This window comes from Ananas comosus, linkage group 5 (genome assembly GCF_001540865.1).
Source record: "Ananas comosus cultivar F153 linkage group 5, ASM154086v1, whole genome shotgun sequence".
NCBI lineage: Eukaryota > Viridiplantae > Streptophyta > Magnoliopsida > Poales > Bromeliaceae > Ananas > Ananas comosus.
Window position 1 is genome coordinate 4,151,054 of NC_033625.1, and position 16,726 is coordinate 4,167,779.

The 16,726-nt window shown below is 37.9% G+C and overlaps 2 protein-coding genes across 2 annotated transcripts; both read left to right on the forward strand.

Annotated features, from left to right (window-relative positions):
• LOC109711056 (probable tyrosine-protein phosphatase At1g05000) lies at positions 922 to 4,263 on the forward strand. Its single transcript, XM_020233942.1, has 5 exons — positions 922 to 1,354; positions 1,495 to 1,588; positions 3,176 to 3,233; positions 3,360 to 3,403; positions 3,829 to 4,263. The coding sequence occupies exons 1-5, from the start codon at positions 1,140 to 1,142 to the stop codon at positions 4,060 to 4,062; spliced, it is 645 nt and encodes a 214-aa protein (XP_020089531.1). The 5' UTR covers positions 922 to 1,139; the 3' UTR covers positions 4,063 to 4,263.
• Positions 8,397 to 14,492, forward strand: LOC109710540 (ubiquitin carboxyl-terminal hydrolase 2). Its single transcript, XM_020233206.1, has 2 exons — positions 8,397 to 11,715; positions 13,769 to 14,492. Exons 1-2 carry the CDS (start codon positions 8,912 to 8,914, stop codon positions 14,007 to 14,009), a joined length of 3,045 nt encoding a protein of 1,014 aa, XP_020088795.1. The 5' UTR covers positions 8,397 to 8,911; the 3' UTR covers positions 14,010 to 14,492.

Here is a 16,726-nt window from a genome sequence, read left to right on the forward strand (position 1 = left end):
TTATTCTTCTACATGCATGCATACCTATTAATTTTTAGTATGCTCTATGGCCCCGTTTGGCTCTCCCTTGCGATCCAAAATGAAACTCTACAACGATGTGTAGTTAAGGAGCATCAATTTTTTGTCACATATCACTTTAATTTTTATCCACTAATTATTAGATGAGAATAAAACTAATATGTGTCAGCAAATCAAAATCATTTCTAACAAAGTAATATTGAAAAATCTTTAGCTAAAATTTTTAATTAAATCATTAAAAATTTATAAAAATAATTATAATATAGTAAATATTTAATTTTTATAAAAAAATAAATAAATTTGTATTATTTTTTTAAAAAAAAAAATGAAATGGAATTTTCACTCCTTCCAAGGTTAAGGTTAGATCTTGGAAAGAGAGTCCTCCTCTCCGGGAGCTCAGGCCCTAAAGCCCAAGAGTTCGGGCCGTGCTGATTCAGCTGGCACAGCCCAAGCGGGCTCGGTCAGCCTAGGCTCGTTTCAGGCCGTGCCGTGTCTGACTGTCAGGCCACAGAGGAGCGACCCAGCACAGTCCGGAGGCTCGGGCCAAGCCGACCCGATATGCGTGCTATTATATTCGTATTGTGTCGTAGCCCGGCCCGAGACCGTTCGTCCGATCCGTTTTACGTCCCTAGTGCTACGTAAGCGCATTTGGCAAGAACCGCACTATCGGAGGCCCCGCGATGTACAAAAGGTTTAAACTCTTCCCTTTCGGTTACCCAATTCGACTAACTAAATCCAAAAAAAATAAACTTTTTAGGTGGTGCCATTTCATCCGTATACATACTTCTCGAATCCAAAAGTATATCTACGATATCCACAAAAAATTAGAAAAAGAAAAAGAAAAAGAAAAAGAAAAAGAAAAAGTGCTCGTTAAATATTATAATAATAATAAAAAATGTATATTATATTATCCCGCATGCCAACTGGGACTCCACATTCCACAACGAGCAAACGCCGCCCCCGAAATCGCAACGAAACCACCCCCTTCCTCAAAACTCCTCCCTTTTCATAAACGCTCGCCGCTCATTCGTTCATTGTACGCGGCGAGTAAGAACACGAAGTTTTCGATTCGGAACCCTAGAGAGGAGAGGAGAGGAGAGGAGAGGAGAGGAGAGGAGATCATGATTTTGGAGGCGAGAGGGGAGGAGGAGGTGAAGGGAGAATGGAGGAGGAGGGGGAGAGGAGGAGCATTTGGCTTCGGGAGAAGCGTCGCTGGGGAGGGGCTTCTCTTTCCCCCTTCCAATTTTGGGATGGTCGATCGCGGGATTTACCGGTGCGGCTTCCCGGCGCCGGATAATCTCCCGTTCGTGGACGCCCTCGGGCTCCGCTCCGTCGTGTGAGGATCTCTCGATTTCTCCTCTTCTTTTTTCCCTTTTTGCCTAATTTTTTGGGGGATTTTTCGGATTTGGAGATGGGATTTGGGGATTTTTGGATCTGTCTTGTGGTAAAATTTGGTTTTTTATTTCTTTTGTACAGGTATTTGTGTCAGGAGCCGTACCCGGATGTTAATGCGGAGTTTGTGAGGTCGCGTGGGATTCGACTCTTCCAGTTTGGGATTGAAGGGAGCAAGGTAAGATTTTTCTCAAATTTTCATTTTTTTTTCCTGTTTATTTTCATTATTTTGGATGTATGTTATAAACTTCTCTGTTTGTTTTCGTTTAGAAATCATGTAGTCTTGTAGAAAGATTTGATGGTGTTGGGGTTTTAGTGGATCTGTTTATATTAGGTATTAGGTATTGAGAGTTTACTATGTTTAAATTTGTTGTTTTTTCCTATTAATAATCATATAGAATGATAAATTGCTACGTAGCCCGATGGCATACTTAGCCTATGAAAGTGGAAACCAAAAAAAAAAAAAAAAAGGAATGTTGGATTATCAGCAGTTTGGCCTACCTACCTGCTTACTATTTTTGTATATCAGTATGCATGTTTAGCTTAAACTCGAAAAAAAAAAAGAGAAAGAAAAATGGACAAGCCCATGATACAAACTTCAGCATCTTACCATTCTGAGTACAAATTATCTGATTTTTCCTGTGTCCTGATTGTTTAGATAAGGGTTAATGTGAATTTCGTAAATATGTTTTTAGGTATTTATTGGCTTGACTACAAATTTAGTGCCGGATATGTGACCATGATGGCTTCTCCATCCACCAATTTCAATTTTGGCCACGAAGTTTGACCTCAGTTTCAAGTTTTTCAGAAAGATTGACTTTGGAGTTTCCAGTTGAACTTAGAGAAATTATAAATGAAGGTGCTGATATGGCACTATTCGGCTGCCAGACTAGTGAAGGACCTAATTGTCACAGTAAATTAACTTGAGGAACCGGATTCTTTCAATTGAAAATTATAATGGCGAAATAGGTAGTAATCCTGGTCAAACTACAGGAACCAAATTTGTAACACTTACTATGGTCCATGACTTTCATTGTTGTGCAAATTAGCATAATGAAATTTATTAAGCATACAGAAAAATGCTTGTGAGGATGTTAGTTTACTAGTTTCAAGCAAAATTTTAGGACTTATGTAATTTGAGGGCGATGTTGGCTCACTTAAGAGATCAGGTAAGAGCACTGTTGAAGTAGCATCTCATCTCCAATTTTCGTTAGAAGTTCTCATTTGGATAAATATGATACCTATAGAGGAGATTCCATAAATTGGTAAAAGGGTGTTACAAATGGTGCGAAAAGGGGAGTTAGCGAGATGTGCAGGCTTGGATAAAGTAGAAACTTCTCATACCTTGTGGGACCAGGAACAAAATTTCTGCAGAATGGTGAATTATTTAAGGAACTAATATGTTGATAGTATTAGGAGACTTGTATGCCAAAACCCAAATATTTAGATACCCTTAATTGCCAAGTATCTGAAGCTACTTAATATTCTACAACAACTCCTTAGGGTTTGTACCAGTGCCTAAGTGTGTTGGCATGGGAAACACTATTCCACCGAACTGTGTTGGCGTGCTATTTAATAAGGTTTATATTGTCTTGCTGTAGTTCTATCGTGTTGTTTCTAGGATTCAAAGATTCCAAAGAAAGGCACCTAACAAGATCTGTTGACATGCTCTATTAGTTTACCGATTTTATTAATGTATGTGCCTTTTTAACCATACATATGACTTGTTCCGCCATAATCTCAATGACTATCTCCTTTATTGCAGGAACCTTTTGTAACCATACCTAAGGATACCATCATGGATGCTCTCAGAGTTTTACTTGGTACTTTATTATTGAAGCATTTTTTTTTAATCTGTGGGCCATCTATTACATTCTGACTTCAATTGGTTGGTTCCATGAATAAGCACCATTCTTTCCTGAAATGGTATAATCCTTTTTAATGTGCAGATATCAGGAACCATCCCATTTTGATCCACTGCAAGAGAGGAAAGGTATAATAAATTTTCGGAAAAAATATGCTTGACCTATCGAAACATTGCTCAATTACAAATTGCCACCCGTATCTTATAGGGTGGAAGGGAGAATTTGAGATGACTCGGTATTTCTCGATAAACGTCAATCACATAAAAGCTAAATGACTCAAAAGTGCGCCTAAAATGGTCCGAGCATTCAAAAGAAGAGGGTATTTGAGTCACTTTGGTTTTTCATGTCATTGAAGATTGCTAGATGGTTGGTCGAAACAGTTGCAAAATTCAAAAAGTTGATTTAATTTTCAAATTTTGGTTTTTAAACTTTGGTGGTTATCTGCAATTGAGTGCATTTTTCCATAAATTTTGGGAAGTATGAAATCTTCGTTTTAGCGTCTTTTTTCTTCTAAAACCTCACACAGTATTCCATTGCTTTGTTTCCAATGCAGCATCGTACGGGATGCCTCGTTGGCTGCTTCAGGAAGTTGCAAAGGTGGTGTCTATCCTCAGTTTTCGAGGAGTATCTGCGATATGCTGGAGACAAAGCCCGGATATCGGATCTGCAGTTCGTCGAGATGTTCGACGTTTCGTGCATGATGCAGTCCATTCACGGGATTATATATAGATATCATGGCTGCGGCCCTCAAGGCGGACGCCTCGTCTACCGTCAAGAAGACGGTTGACATACAAAGATGCATCTGTTTTGCATAATTTCCTTTTCCCTTTTTTTTTTTTTTTTTAATTGTTCTTTTGCTTTCTTAGCAAGTAAGAACTTGTGAGTTGTAACATGAAATGTGGCCCAATGGCTTCCCTGATTTTGGCTTGTGAGAGAGAACTCGTGTCGGCGAAGCCGACTATAAATATCTCTTCTTTTTTTTCTTTCCTCTCTTGAGCATGAAATGTGGGCAGACAGTAGTTTTATTCAGAAACTCATTTGTGACACACCACTGTGTTATTTAGTTTATGTAGAAAGTATGATAGATGATCTTATTATGCAAAGAAGAATTTGATTGAACATTTTTTGATACCAAAAGTAAGCACTGATAGGATTGAGGTACCGAAGTGGATTTCGGCGAGAAAGTTTTTTTTTTTTTGTTTTGAGAGATAGGTAGCACGCTACCTGCTTCGTTTATTTTATTTAGAAATAAACTAAGCTGGAAATATGAATCAACTAGGATTCGAACTTGGGTCTCGGGTACTAACCACCAAGTCTTTTGCCACTTGTTCTAGAGACGGTCGGTTTTCGGTGAGGAAGTTATGTCGAAGAAGGCTCTCAGTTGGACTACGGGTATCATACCGAAACGTCCCTGCATCGGCTAATGGTAGGGATGTAATGTGGGCCGTGCCGGGCTGGCATGGCCCACATTTTCCGGGCCAAATCGGGCCACTGGTCGGCCCGGTCCGACCCGGTTCTTAATCCGGGCCGTGTCGTGCCGGCCCGTTTCCATGAAGTAGAAGACCCGGCCCGGCCCCCGGGCCCGCCCAGTACGGGCCGGGCCAGGCTTCGTGCCAGCCTGCCAGGCTACCAGGCCCTTTCTTTTTTTCTCCTTTCCACAGTTTTTTTTTTCCAGAATTTTTTTTTTCAGAAAAAAATATTTTTAANCGAGCCTAATTCGAACGAGCCGAGTAATACTCAAGCTCGGCTTGAAATGAATTTCGAGCCTTTTATTTTGTTCAAGCTCGGCTCATTTAATTTCGAGTCGAGCTCGAGCGAGCCGAATATCGAGCCGAACACGAGTCGAACGCGAGCCGGCTCGCTGGTTTGCCAGCCCTATTTGACACCCCTAGCTAATGGAAGGTGGGCTTATTTGAATGCACCAGCAGCTAGTCAAAGCTATTTATATGATTTCTACTTATCCATATTTACTTCTTCTCTATATCTATATTTTGTAATATATATAGTGTCAGATTATGGCATTCCCCGAAGCACCAATTCTTGGATCAACTCTTTTGATTATTTCTAATATTAGTCCTAGAAGGACAACTAAACTAGAGAGACCACAATCATTCCAATTCTATAATTTTTAAGCCAAAATTCGAAAGCACCAAATAATTCCGATAATCATTTTGAACAATGTATTTCAAATACTCAATTACATAATCATTTATTCTCAAATATAGATATTAATTTTTCATGATTGGATCTCATCCACCGGTTGAAAATATAAGTACCTGTTATTTTTTCTGAAAAACAGGTATCATTTCATTGTAAATACCAGCTTTATTCTTAGCATAATACCCATCATTTATTTTCAAAATATTAACTTATTTTTTTCTCACGCTCTCATAGGGCTTAATTTTTTTGCCATTGGATCTCATGGAACGGTTGATAATATCTAGCATATAATATTTCTGCTGCTCTGTTACTATCCAACATATAATTTTTTCGCAGCATATTATCTCATTGAAATGTTAATCTATTAGCTGATTATTTATTCTCAAATGTTAGCTGATAACAGCAAGCATCTCAATTTCATGCAAATAGTTTGTTTTATGCTAATCTCCGACTAGCAATATACCCCCATTCAGCTCTATTAGAAACTAACTCCATATATGAGTATGCCTAGAGCAAGTGGCAAAAGGATGGCTGGTATCCGAGACCCAAGTTCGAATCTTAGTTGATTCACATTTCTACCTAAGTTTGTTTCTAATGAAATAAACGAAGCGGGTAGCGTGTTACCTATCTCTCTCAAAGAAAAAAGAAAAAAAAAAAAAAAAAAAAAAAAAACTCCATATATGGGTATGCCTCTTGCTAATTCTACTCGTTATCGTGAGGTTTTTAGACCACTAGTCTATCTCACCACACCTTGTCCTGTTATTGCTTATGCGGTCTATATTGTTGCCACTTTGCTTAAACACTCACTTTAATTTCTTCACTATGCTGCACTTCTACTTATCTAGTGCTATTCGCAACAAAGTACTAATTAGGATCTATCCTTTTCCTTCCTCTTTCATGCCTTAATTTCATGTCTATTGTGATACAGACTAGCTATTGTGTTTTCTTCGAAGATTTTTTTTTTATTTCTTGGTGGTCTAAGAAACAAGATTTCTTCGCCCAAATCTTGTGTCAAAGCTAAATATCGTGCTAAACCTTCTGCAACTTAGGATATTGCATGTCTTTGCCAATTCCTCAATGACGTCGATATCCTCTGGTCTCTCTCGACACCTCTATATTGTGATAATTAAAGTGTGATTAAAATTGCGAATAATGCAATCTTTTATAAAAGCGCCAAACATATTGAAATTGATTGTTCTGTGCGTCATCATTATATTAATGGAATGATATTCCTATCATTTATTCCTTCCACTCAACAGCTTGCCGATTTCTCTACCAATTCTCGCTCACAATATTCAACAACAACATTATTATCTATGCAAACTCTCTGTATTTAATCTACTTTGAGTTTTCAGGAGAGTATTATCATAAATAAATAATTTTCTCTATATTTTTTACTTGGTAGGATAATAGAGTTTCTTTGCATAGTTGTGTACTTATATAAGTCTACTTACCAAACCTGGACTTGCTTTGTTTATTTGATATCTCTCTCTATAAGGAGATTTTTGGTGAATAATAAATAAAGATCAGAGTAAAAAGTTGTTTTCTTTCTAAAACAAATATTTTTTGTTTTTTTCAACTCATGAGTTACTATCCATGCAAGCATGCATTGACATACTTTATTTTTCAACAATAGGGCATGGGAATTGATAATTCATGTAACTGAACATCAATTATCCGAAAGGTTTGAGGTTTTAGAAATCAAATTTTATAATTGGTCATTATGTCCAGTAAATCCAAAAAAAAAAAAAAAAAATAAGGGAGAAGTGTCAAACGTTTTTGGTGCTTCTAAAATTGCTCGAGCTGAACTATATATCAACATCATATATTGAGGTTATTAATTAACGGTGCGTTAATTAAGCATAGTGACAACAAATCATACAAATGATTAGGAGACTTGTTTGGCCTACGGATATACACTTTTTGAAAAACCTCAATGAAAGGTCTAAAATGATGAAAAATTCGGCTTTTAGAACTAAAAAGCTCATTTTTATAGAAGTTAAGCCAAATAGACCCAAAATTCATCAAATTAACAACACTCTTAAGAATTACATCACATTTATAATCAATATCGGGAAAAAAATAGTGAGCAACATGCATACTTAATTAAAAGATAGAGGAAATAATACTACAAATTAAAGGCCACATAATTAACTAACTTGGTTAGCATGTGCTATCTTTTTTCATTAACATTCTCAATTGGAAGTCGGTACTCGAGACTCAAGTTCGAATCCTAGTTGATTCACATTTCTAACTAAGTTTATTTTTAAATAAAATAAAAGAAGCAGATAGCGTGGTACCTATCTCTCAAAAAAAAAAAAAAAACATTCTCAATTGGGTGTGGAGTGGTAGCCATAATCCTCTTCCCATTCGCTTCTCTAATGGTGCTAGGAGTTGAAGGTTGTTCTAGTGGTAAGTAAAACAATATGATGGCGAAGCCTACAATTACTTATTGCATAGAAAGATAATTATGTGTTAGTGATAACGTGTTTACATATATACAGAGGGAATTCAGGAATAAAAAATTGTGGGATGAAAAGAGAACAGACGAATAAATTTAAACAAAATAAATAATTATTGGGAGTTCTTCAGATTATCTATTTAAGATTATAGGATCTATTGCCACGTAGGTGTTGAACCCTCCATTTCGAGATAATTTGGTAAAATAATCAAAACTTGCTTTTTTTCAACTATCAGTAGATTCGAAGTATTTTTTTAGATTTGCAAACTCAAAACTAATAATAATAATTCTTATAAAAAAATAAATATGAACTCAAAAAAAGAAAATTACTATTTGTATACTACAGCAGGGATGTGAATCTTACTTCTTTAGTCTTAAGAGTTGATAAAATTTTAAATAATTTTAATAAAAAATAATAATAATAATAATATAATCATTAGTATAATAATGGTCATCTTATTTTAAAGGGTTATTACCAGTACAAAAGTTTCTACATGATCTAAGCAAAGATAAACCCTTCGACCGGTATCTTTTTTCCCCGTTCCTCATATACTTTGGTGTTAGGGCATAGGGTCCTCTTTCACCCTCTCTATCTCTCTCGCTTCCTCTATATTTTCCCAAATCCTTTTATACTAAGGATTCCTAATTCGATCCCAAATCCTTTTATACTAAGGATTCCTAATTCGATCCCAAAACCCTTTATCTCTACTCCGCGCAATCACTCTTGCGAGGTAATACACTTGTTATTCCTTATTTTTTACTTAATATATCGGAATAAACCACCCATCTCTTCATATCCCAATCGTTTTGATTGGTTTTTTTTGAAAAAAAGTTACGATCTGGGTTCTTCTCCGAATCCCTATCTGGGTACCTTTTGTTTTTCTCAATTTCGATTATTTTGCTGCGATTTTGCTTCGTTTTTGGATTGGCTTCCCGTGAAGATCGCAGTTTTGGTTCTGTAGATTATTTTTTATTTGAATTTATTCAATTATTCGGGGTTGGGGATTGGGGATTGATGGGGAAGAGGGTGAAACCGAAGGCGCGAAACCCTCGTAAAGCGCAGCCGCAAGCGGCAGGTAGATCTGCTCAAGCTATTTCGGAGCCGAAAGATCCGAAGAGCGAAGTAGGGGATGAGGAAGTGAAGGAGAAAGAGCAATGCAATCACTTCACTAAGGATTCTTCTCATCTGAATCAAGTTTTATTAGGGATGTTGTCGTCGAAGGATGTCGCGGCGTGTGAGCATTGTAGGGAAGAGCCCAGTGGTAGTAGGAGAGGGAACAAGGAGAAGGGGAAGCAGAGTAAGAAGAAAGGAGGGGGAGGAGGTAAGTATTCCGAGGCGAAATCGGAATCCCAATTCATATGGGTTTGTTTGGACTGCGGCCGCTCGTTCTGCGGCGGCACGGCGAGTGCTTCTGAGCCGTACGGCCACGCCCGCCGGCATGCGAAACAAGAGCGCCATTCGTGGGCCGTTCGGTCCGACAGCCCGAGCATCGCCTGGTGTTTCCCGTGCGACTCGGAGATCCCAATCGAGATCCCAGAGGAGGAAATCCCTAAGTTGACGGTTGTTGATAAGGCGTTAGAACCTGGAGCTGATACTCTGAAGTTGAGTAATTCGAAAGGGTACGTAATTAGGGGGCTTTCAAACCTTGGAAACACCTGCTTCTTCAATTCAGTGCTGCAGAATCTCCTTGCCATTGATAAGTTGAGAGAGTACATGGTGAACTTGGATTGGACTATCGGGCCGCTCACTATGGCATTGAAGAAACTCTTTATAGAAACGAGCAGTGTAGATGATTCCAATTCGAAGGCTGTATTAAGCCCTAAAAATCTTTTTGGGGGTATTTGCGCGAAGGCCCCCCAGTTCAGGGGGTACCAACAGCAGGACAGCCATGAATTGCTCCGATACTTGCTCGATGGTTTGTTTATGGAAGAAACATCCGCACGGAAATCACCGGAATCTTCGGTGGAACAAGAGCAGAAGAATGTTTCTATTTTGGAAAGTACTACCATGGTGGATTTCTTTTTCGGGGGGCAACTTTCTAGTACCATTGCTTGTAAGGAATGCGGGCATACTTCAGTAATCCATGAACCTTTTCTTGATCTCTCACTTCCTGTTCCATCAAAGAAGCCGCCGGCTAAGAAGCCACCACCACCTCCGCCGAGGAAGAGTAAGCCGCCCCTAAGAGATAAGTATAAGAACCGGAGGTTTAAAGAGAAGACGAGTTTGAGAGGGGAGAACATCGCTTCGCCTTCAGAACCAGAGGCTGATGCAGTGAACGTAGAGGAGCCTGCAGAGTGCAGTGGGTCGTGCGCGCCTGTACTAAATTCAGAAGAAAATGCAGGTGTCATAGTAGAGGATGATTCGTGGTGGATGGACTTTATTGGACCCACTCCTGAGCCAGGTGTGGCCAAGTTGGAGCCTCAAACTGTTGGAGAATGTACTGATGATGGGCAGGTTTCCCAAAATCAGAATATTTTACAAGACAATTTGGAAAATCAGATTGTGGATTCCCCTAAGGATGAATTGGAAGGCGCTTTGAAAACTGCCATCGACACTTGCCCTAAAGAACAAGCGGGTTCTCTAGATTATTGTGGGGAGAGTTTGATTTCAGATACGATCTCTTCTTCATGTGTCCAAGATTCTGGTGTTATCTTACTTCCTTATAAGGAATTAGATCCCGCCATGGAGGAAATAGACGGAACAGCTTCGTCTTCGCAGAATCTTCAAGTTTCGATCCAAGCTGTTGCTTCAAAAGAAGAACCGGATATGCAGTCTTCATTAAATGTTAACAATGAGCAAGCTGAAGTTGAATTTGATGGCTTTGGCGACATGTTTAATGAGCCTGAGGTTACTTCTGAACCCAAGACAGAAAACGGCCCAAGTGATGATATGGATATCATGTTCTGGAATAGCAGTTCCAGTGAGTTAACGCAGGATGAGGTGGATGACAGTAGTGCTCCTGTTTCTGTCGATAGTTGCTTGGCTTTATTTACTAAACCCGAACTTCTCACTGACGAACATGCATGGCATTGCGAGCACTGTTCGGAGGTTTCATCAAGCAATGTTTTGAAACGAAGAAAGCCCGCTAAACAGTCTATGGAAATTGTTGATGATTCAGAGTCCTTAAGTTTACAGGTTAAGGGTGAGAACTCTTCGGATGTAGAAGAATTAAACAATGGAAAGATTTCGTCAATCTGCAAGAACATAGATAAACAGGTTGACACACTTGATAATTCAAATGTGGATGGAGAATCGGAGAGCAAAAGATGCAATAGTCAATGTAGTATTGAGAACAAATCAGAGTTGCTAAAGCCTGCATTAAGTGAACAACCTCAGAGTTCTAATTCCCAGAAGAAGGAGAAAGATATAATGGAAATAGGCCCAGAAAAAAGTACAACAGATGAGACTTCAGATAGTAAAGACAATGATTTGTGCAGTGTAGGCAATCAGCAAGATGCTGGTTGTGGTGAGGATGCTTCAGAAGCTTCTTCTAGTAGCTTGAAGGATGATATGGAAATAAGGCATTCGAGTGCTCGTGAGAACGAGAGTACCACTGTGATTAATAAAATAGAGAAGAAGCATTCCAAGCCGTCAAACAGAGCTCACTCCATCCAAGACAGCAGGGGAAAGGGTAAAGTGTCGGAAGGGAGGAGGGTGATGAGGGATGCTATGAAGAGATTTCTTATCTACAAGGCACCGCCTATTTTAACCATTCATTTGAAGAGATTTAGCCAGGATGCTCGCGGCCGTTTGACTAAATTGAGAGGTCATGTCAACTTCCAAGAGATGCTTGATATAAGGCAGTACATGGACCCGAGGTAATCTACATTATATACTTCTAGACGGATAATACCGCTGCCGTCTCTTCTTTGTCCTATGTATGCTTTGATTTGTATCATTTTATGTATAACTACTTTGCTGTTCTTTTCTTTTTACTTGTCAATTTATTTTTCATGTTTCGTTTCAAATAGAGGAATAAAATTTGCCTTTGCAATCCAGTTGATACCTGTGATCTAGGTTAAGACTACATTTAAGTTGGTAAAAGGACGCATTGCCTATGTAGTTTATTCCGGTTTTCATATGTAGTTGGCGCTTGTTCCATAGTGGATTATACTGTGTTCAGAAAAAAGGGCTTCATTTCTATCTTTTAGGGAGTTTTATTTTGTAGTTTTAGATGTAGACCAACGCATAGTATTCTTTTAGTTTTGTGTGGTTTGGATGTGGTTCTGCACTTTGTATTTGAATTAAAGAAATATATGAACAAAATTAAAGCATGAATTTGATGCTTGTGGAGATACAAATTTGTTGGGTTAGTCAATCTTGTAGCATATATTTTTCTTATGCTGAAACTTTTAAAAACTACGTAAAGCGCATGCACACGCACACATGCATATATATAGAAAGAGAGAGCTTAACAGTTAACACAATGTAATTTAGATATAAAGTTTGACCTTTGAAATGGCAGATTGTGTATTCAAAATATGTGCCAATATAGAAAAAGAGCCAGCCATATGGATCACAATAGTGGTAGAAGGAAAACTTTTAAGTTCAAAGAAATTAAGCTTTTAAAAGTCCCCATCTCCTCCCAGTCCTCCATGCAATGGGAATAACCTGGATTCTTTTCTGTGTACTAACTGTTCTCTGTGCAATGAAGATCATTGAAACTTTTTGAACTAATGGTGCATGGAGTTGCAGCATCTTGGCTTTGTAGCTTCAATGTTGACATAGACTTCCATTGCCAAAATAATCTAGAATGGTGCAAACAAAAATGCCATTTATTGATGTTAATTAGCTTATAACTACCCTCAAACATAGCATAAAGTTTTCCTAGTCTAGCGATTACATTTGTTTGTCATTTAGAAATGGTTAGAAATTTCAAAGTAACTAGGAATCACATCAAAAACGAAAATTTAGTTGTCTACTGCAAAAATTCTTGTTGTATGGATGCCTATTTCTGTACTGGTGCATTTTCACTAGTAAACTTTTCATGTAAAACAAAATAACGACGTGGAAGGTTGTTCATGCCCTGTAAGAGTAAAGAAAAGAAAAAGAATGTAGATGTAATGATAAGAACGAATGTTTGTAATAGTTTAGCTATTTTATATGTTTGGTACTTTCCTTGTGTAATCGTTATATAAATTCTATTACTGTTTGGAATGTTTTAAATTGTACTGGTTGTGACGTCTTGGGCTGATAAAGAAAACTTTATCTGTTCGACGGGTTTGTGCGCGTGGCTGAACTGACCAAATTGGCGGTCTCGAGGGCATGACATGCCCACTTAGTCAACCAAAACAAACAAATACTAAATAAGAAAATATGTGATAGATAATTTTAGGCAATACTGCTAAGTTGTCATTTGCTCCTAACCACATGAAAATTGTACTGAATACTCTGCTTCCAGGCAAGATGAAATTCATTTTCTTGTGTCTTATTGCTCTTATTGATTTGATGTACTCTTTTTCCTCCTGTATGATCCGAACTAGCTATGCTTCCACTCGTGCTGTTTCGATGAGCAATATTTCCACCTACTAAAACTTAAAATGTTCTGGCTTGCCCTCTTTTTGTCTTCAAGTATTCGTCTAGTAAAGCTGGCTCATTTACTGTTGTAAGGACAGGAGAGACTCTGCTAGTGATGAAATTATCTGTTTTTGCAACCTTCCACGATTTTCTCTCACATTGAAAAAGTAAAGCAACTTCATGCAATTCTACTCAAGTACTCGGACTCATGCTAGTTAAATGGTGTGATTACCTTTGATGTTTCCTGGATTTGTCTGAAGATTGCTGCTCTCATGTATGACATGGATTTAAGAACACATTGCTTTTGATGATGCAAGAATATTCACTTAAAACTGTTTTTTCTGAATTTTTCAGATGCAGGGAGAAGGAGAAGAGCATTTATCGGCTGGTCGGAGCGGTGCAGCACTCAGGTAGCATGGGAGGAGGCCACTATGTTGCTTACGTGAGAGGAGACAAAATCCAAGGCAAATCCCACAGAGCCGTCGGCTCGCCTTCGTGGTTTTATGCTAGCGACGCTCATGTCCGAGAGGTTTCTTTCTCTGAAGTCCTCAAGAGCGAGGCTTATATCCTCTTTTACGAAAGACTACAGGATTAAAAATTTATTGCTCTTCAATGCCAAATCAGTTGCTGAGGGTTTGATAGAAAGGAGAGGGAATGGAGTTCATTCTTCTTCTTTAAAATTTTGATTCCGAAGAGGGAGATGATTTGAGGGAGAAATTACGGGAAATACTCATTTACGGAGTTTGAACACGATCATCGAAGAGATGTTGCAGCTCTGTTGAATGATTGATAGATGATCTCTTCTTTTCCTTAAGAGTTTTTAAGGATCGAAACCGATTCTAATTGAAGACTTCGATGTAATTTGTTGTGATGAGCCATTTCTCCCCCCATATTTTGATCGATGGGGGTCGTCGAATTATGAATTGATAGGTATTGGGAACTACACTTCTCATTTCTTTGTTGATTCAACAAACCACAAATAATTGACTTGTGGATTGAGTTTTACAGGTAAAAAAGATGGTGATGTATTTTGAGATCAGATCCAGATTCAAAGGGCAGTGCAACCCTTTTATTCATGCCATTTCCTGTATTCTCACTTGCTCAAAAGTAGTAATTAATGGTGTAGTTGAAGCTTCGCCCAAAGTGTAATTTAAATAGAGAACATACTGTTTCTCCCAACAGCCAACCAAGTCAAATTTGGACTTTATGCAGAGTATTCTTAGTCAAAAAGTAGACGTAGCATAATTTTGGGCCGAATACGGATTAAGTAATTCCAATGCCGGCGACGACTTGTGTAGGCATTGCCGACTCCAGTCGCTTCAGCCAACCAAGAGGAGATAAGAGAAACGATAAGGTTTGAATTATTAAAAAAAATTTAATGCTTTTTTTTATAGAGAGAGAGAGAGAGAGAGAGAGAGAAAGATAGTATGCTATCTGTTTTATTTTTTTTTTAGAGATAAATTTAGCTGAAAATATGAAGCAACTAAGCTTTGCACTTGAAACTTCAGATAACAATCATCAAATTTTTTGTCACTTGCGATAGAAATTGTCGGTAATTTTAATGCTTTTTTATTCAACTATCTGAACTACAGTTTATGATACTATTAATTGTACTATACTATTACTTGAACTTTAAAAATAAATTTAGCTGAAAATATGAAGCAACTAAGCTTTGCACTTGAAACTTCAGATAACAATCATCCAATTTTTTGTCACTTGCGATAGAAATTGTCGGTAATTTTAATGCTTTTTTATTCAACTATCTGAACTACAGTTTATGATACTATTAATTGTACTATACTATTACTTGAACTTTAAAAATAATCCGAACTAGAATAATAAAAATATTCAATAATTCCCGATGAAGAAAATTGAACTTGAGGGGCGTCTACATTAGAGAGGATTTGATATATGTTTACCGTTTTTGTCCAAACTTTTTTATTGGCCCCAAACTTATAGTAATTTACAAACCTTTTAAATTTATTGAACTCAGAGGTGGTGGGAGTTGCAAATTTAGATATTTATTGGATGCACTCTTGTGCGTAAATAACAGAAATAAAATAAAATTATTTAAGAATTTATTAGGGACTAGAATTGCCGAACTTGAACGGTCGAGGACCAATTTGAAATTGCCTAAAGTTTGGGGGCGGTGCAATTTGTTTACCCATTGTCGAAATCCAAATGTTTTGGGTGGTAAAAGTGAAGCGTTCTCAAAGTTCAGGGACTGGTAGTGCAATTTGCCCGCATCACGGGTACAAATTAGTAGACCTTAGCGGGCCCCACAACGGCCAGGTGAGCCAATAGGAGAGCAGGAGAGAGACCAACGTCAAAAGTGTGGGCCCCACGTTGATGTAACGTATTCACGTATGCGCGCATGGATCCACGGATGGGCCCCCACGTACGTACAAGCTGTCCCCCCTACCTACGTCCGCACGAAAACCTCATTATGCGGGGGGCGATCAAGATCGGTGATCCGATTCCCAAGGGATGCGACGATCGTGGCCGTTGGATTGTGGATGAGGTACGTAATCATTTTGTGTCGTGCGCCTTTCACGGTGCCGTGATTGTGATCGTCCTTGAAACAACACTACTACGTATCTTTTGAGACGTTGGATCATTCCGGAAAATAGTTAATCGCAGATAATTAGTAAAAAAAAAAAAAAAATTAATGTAATTGAATTTCTTATAAATTTTTGTCATCGTGAAAAATACAGATCGAAGATAGCACTCTTATCCAAACAGCAAAATACAACGCCCAAACTATTATTATTAGAAGATGATAGATTACCACAAATGCAAAAGGTCAATCAATGATTAGTGTTAAAGAAGATCACAAAAGTATTGGACAACAAAGGATTTACGAAAGTGAGATTAGTTAGATGATTATCAGGTGGCGGATGAGGTGTTTGGTGGGAAGAAGATCTGCTTTAATTGGACTGTTGTTTTGTTAGAAAAAAAAAAAATTTAAAATTTCTACAAACACTTTGTTATGCTGCAAAAATTTTTTTTTTTTTTTGAAAGAAAGGTAGCATGCTATCCGTTTCGTTTATTTTATTAAGAAATAAACTTAGCTGAAAATGTGAATCAACTAGGATTTGAACATGGGTCTCGAATTCCAACCCCAAACCTTTTTGTCACTTGCGCTAGGGACGATCGGTATTATGCTGCAAAAGTTAGAATATAAATTTTATAATTATAACTAAAAGTAAAAATATTATCATATAGACACTTAAATATTTTAGAAATAATAATTGGGAGATTAAAAAGTAATAATTTGGCATGATAGGTAATCAAAGCTTAATCTCATCAAAG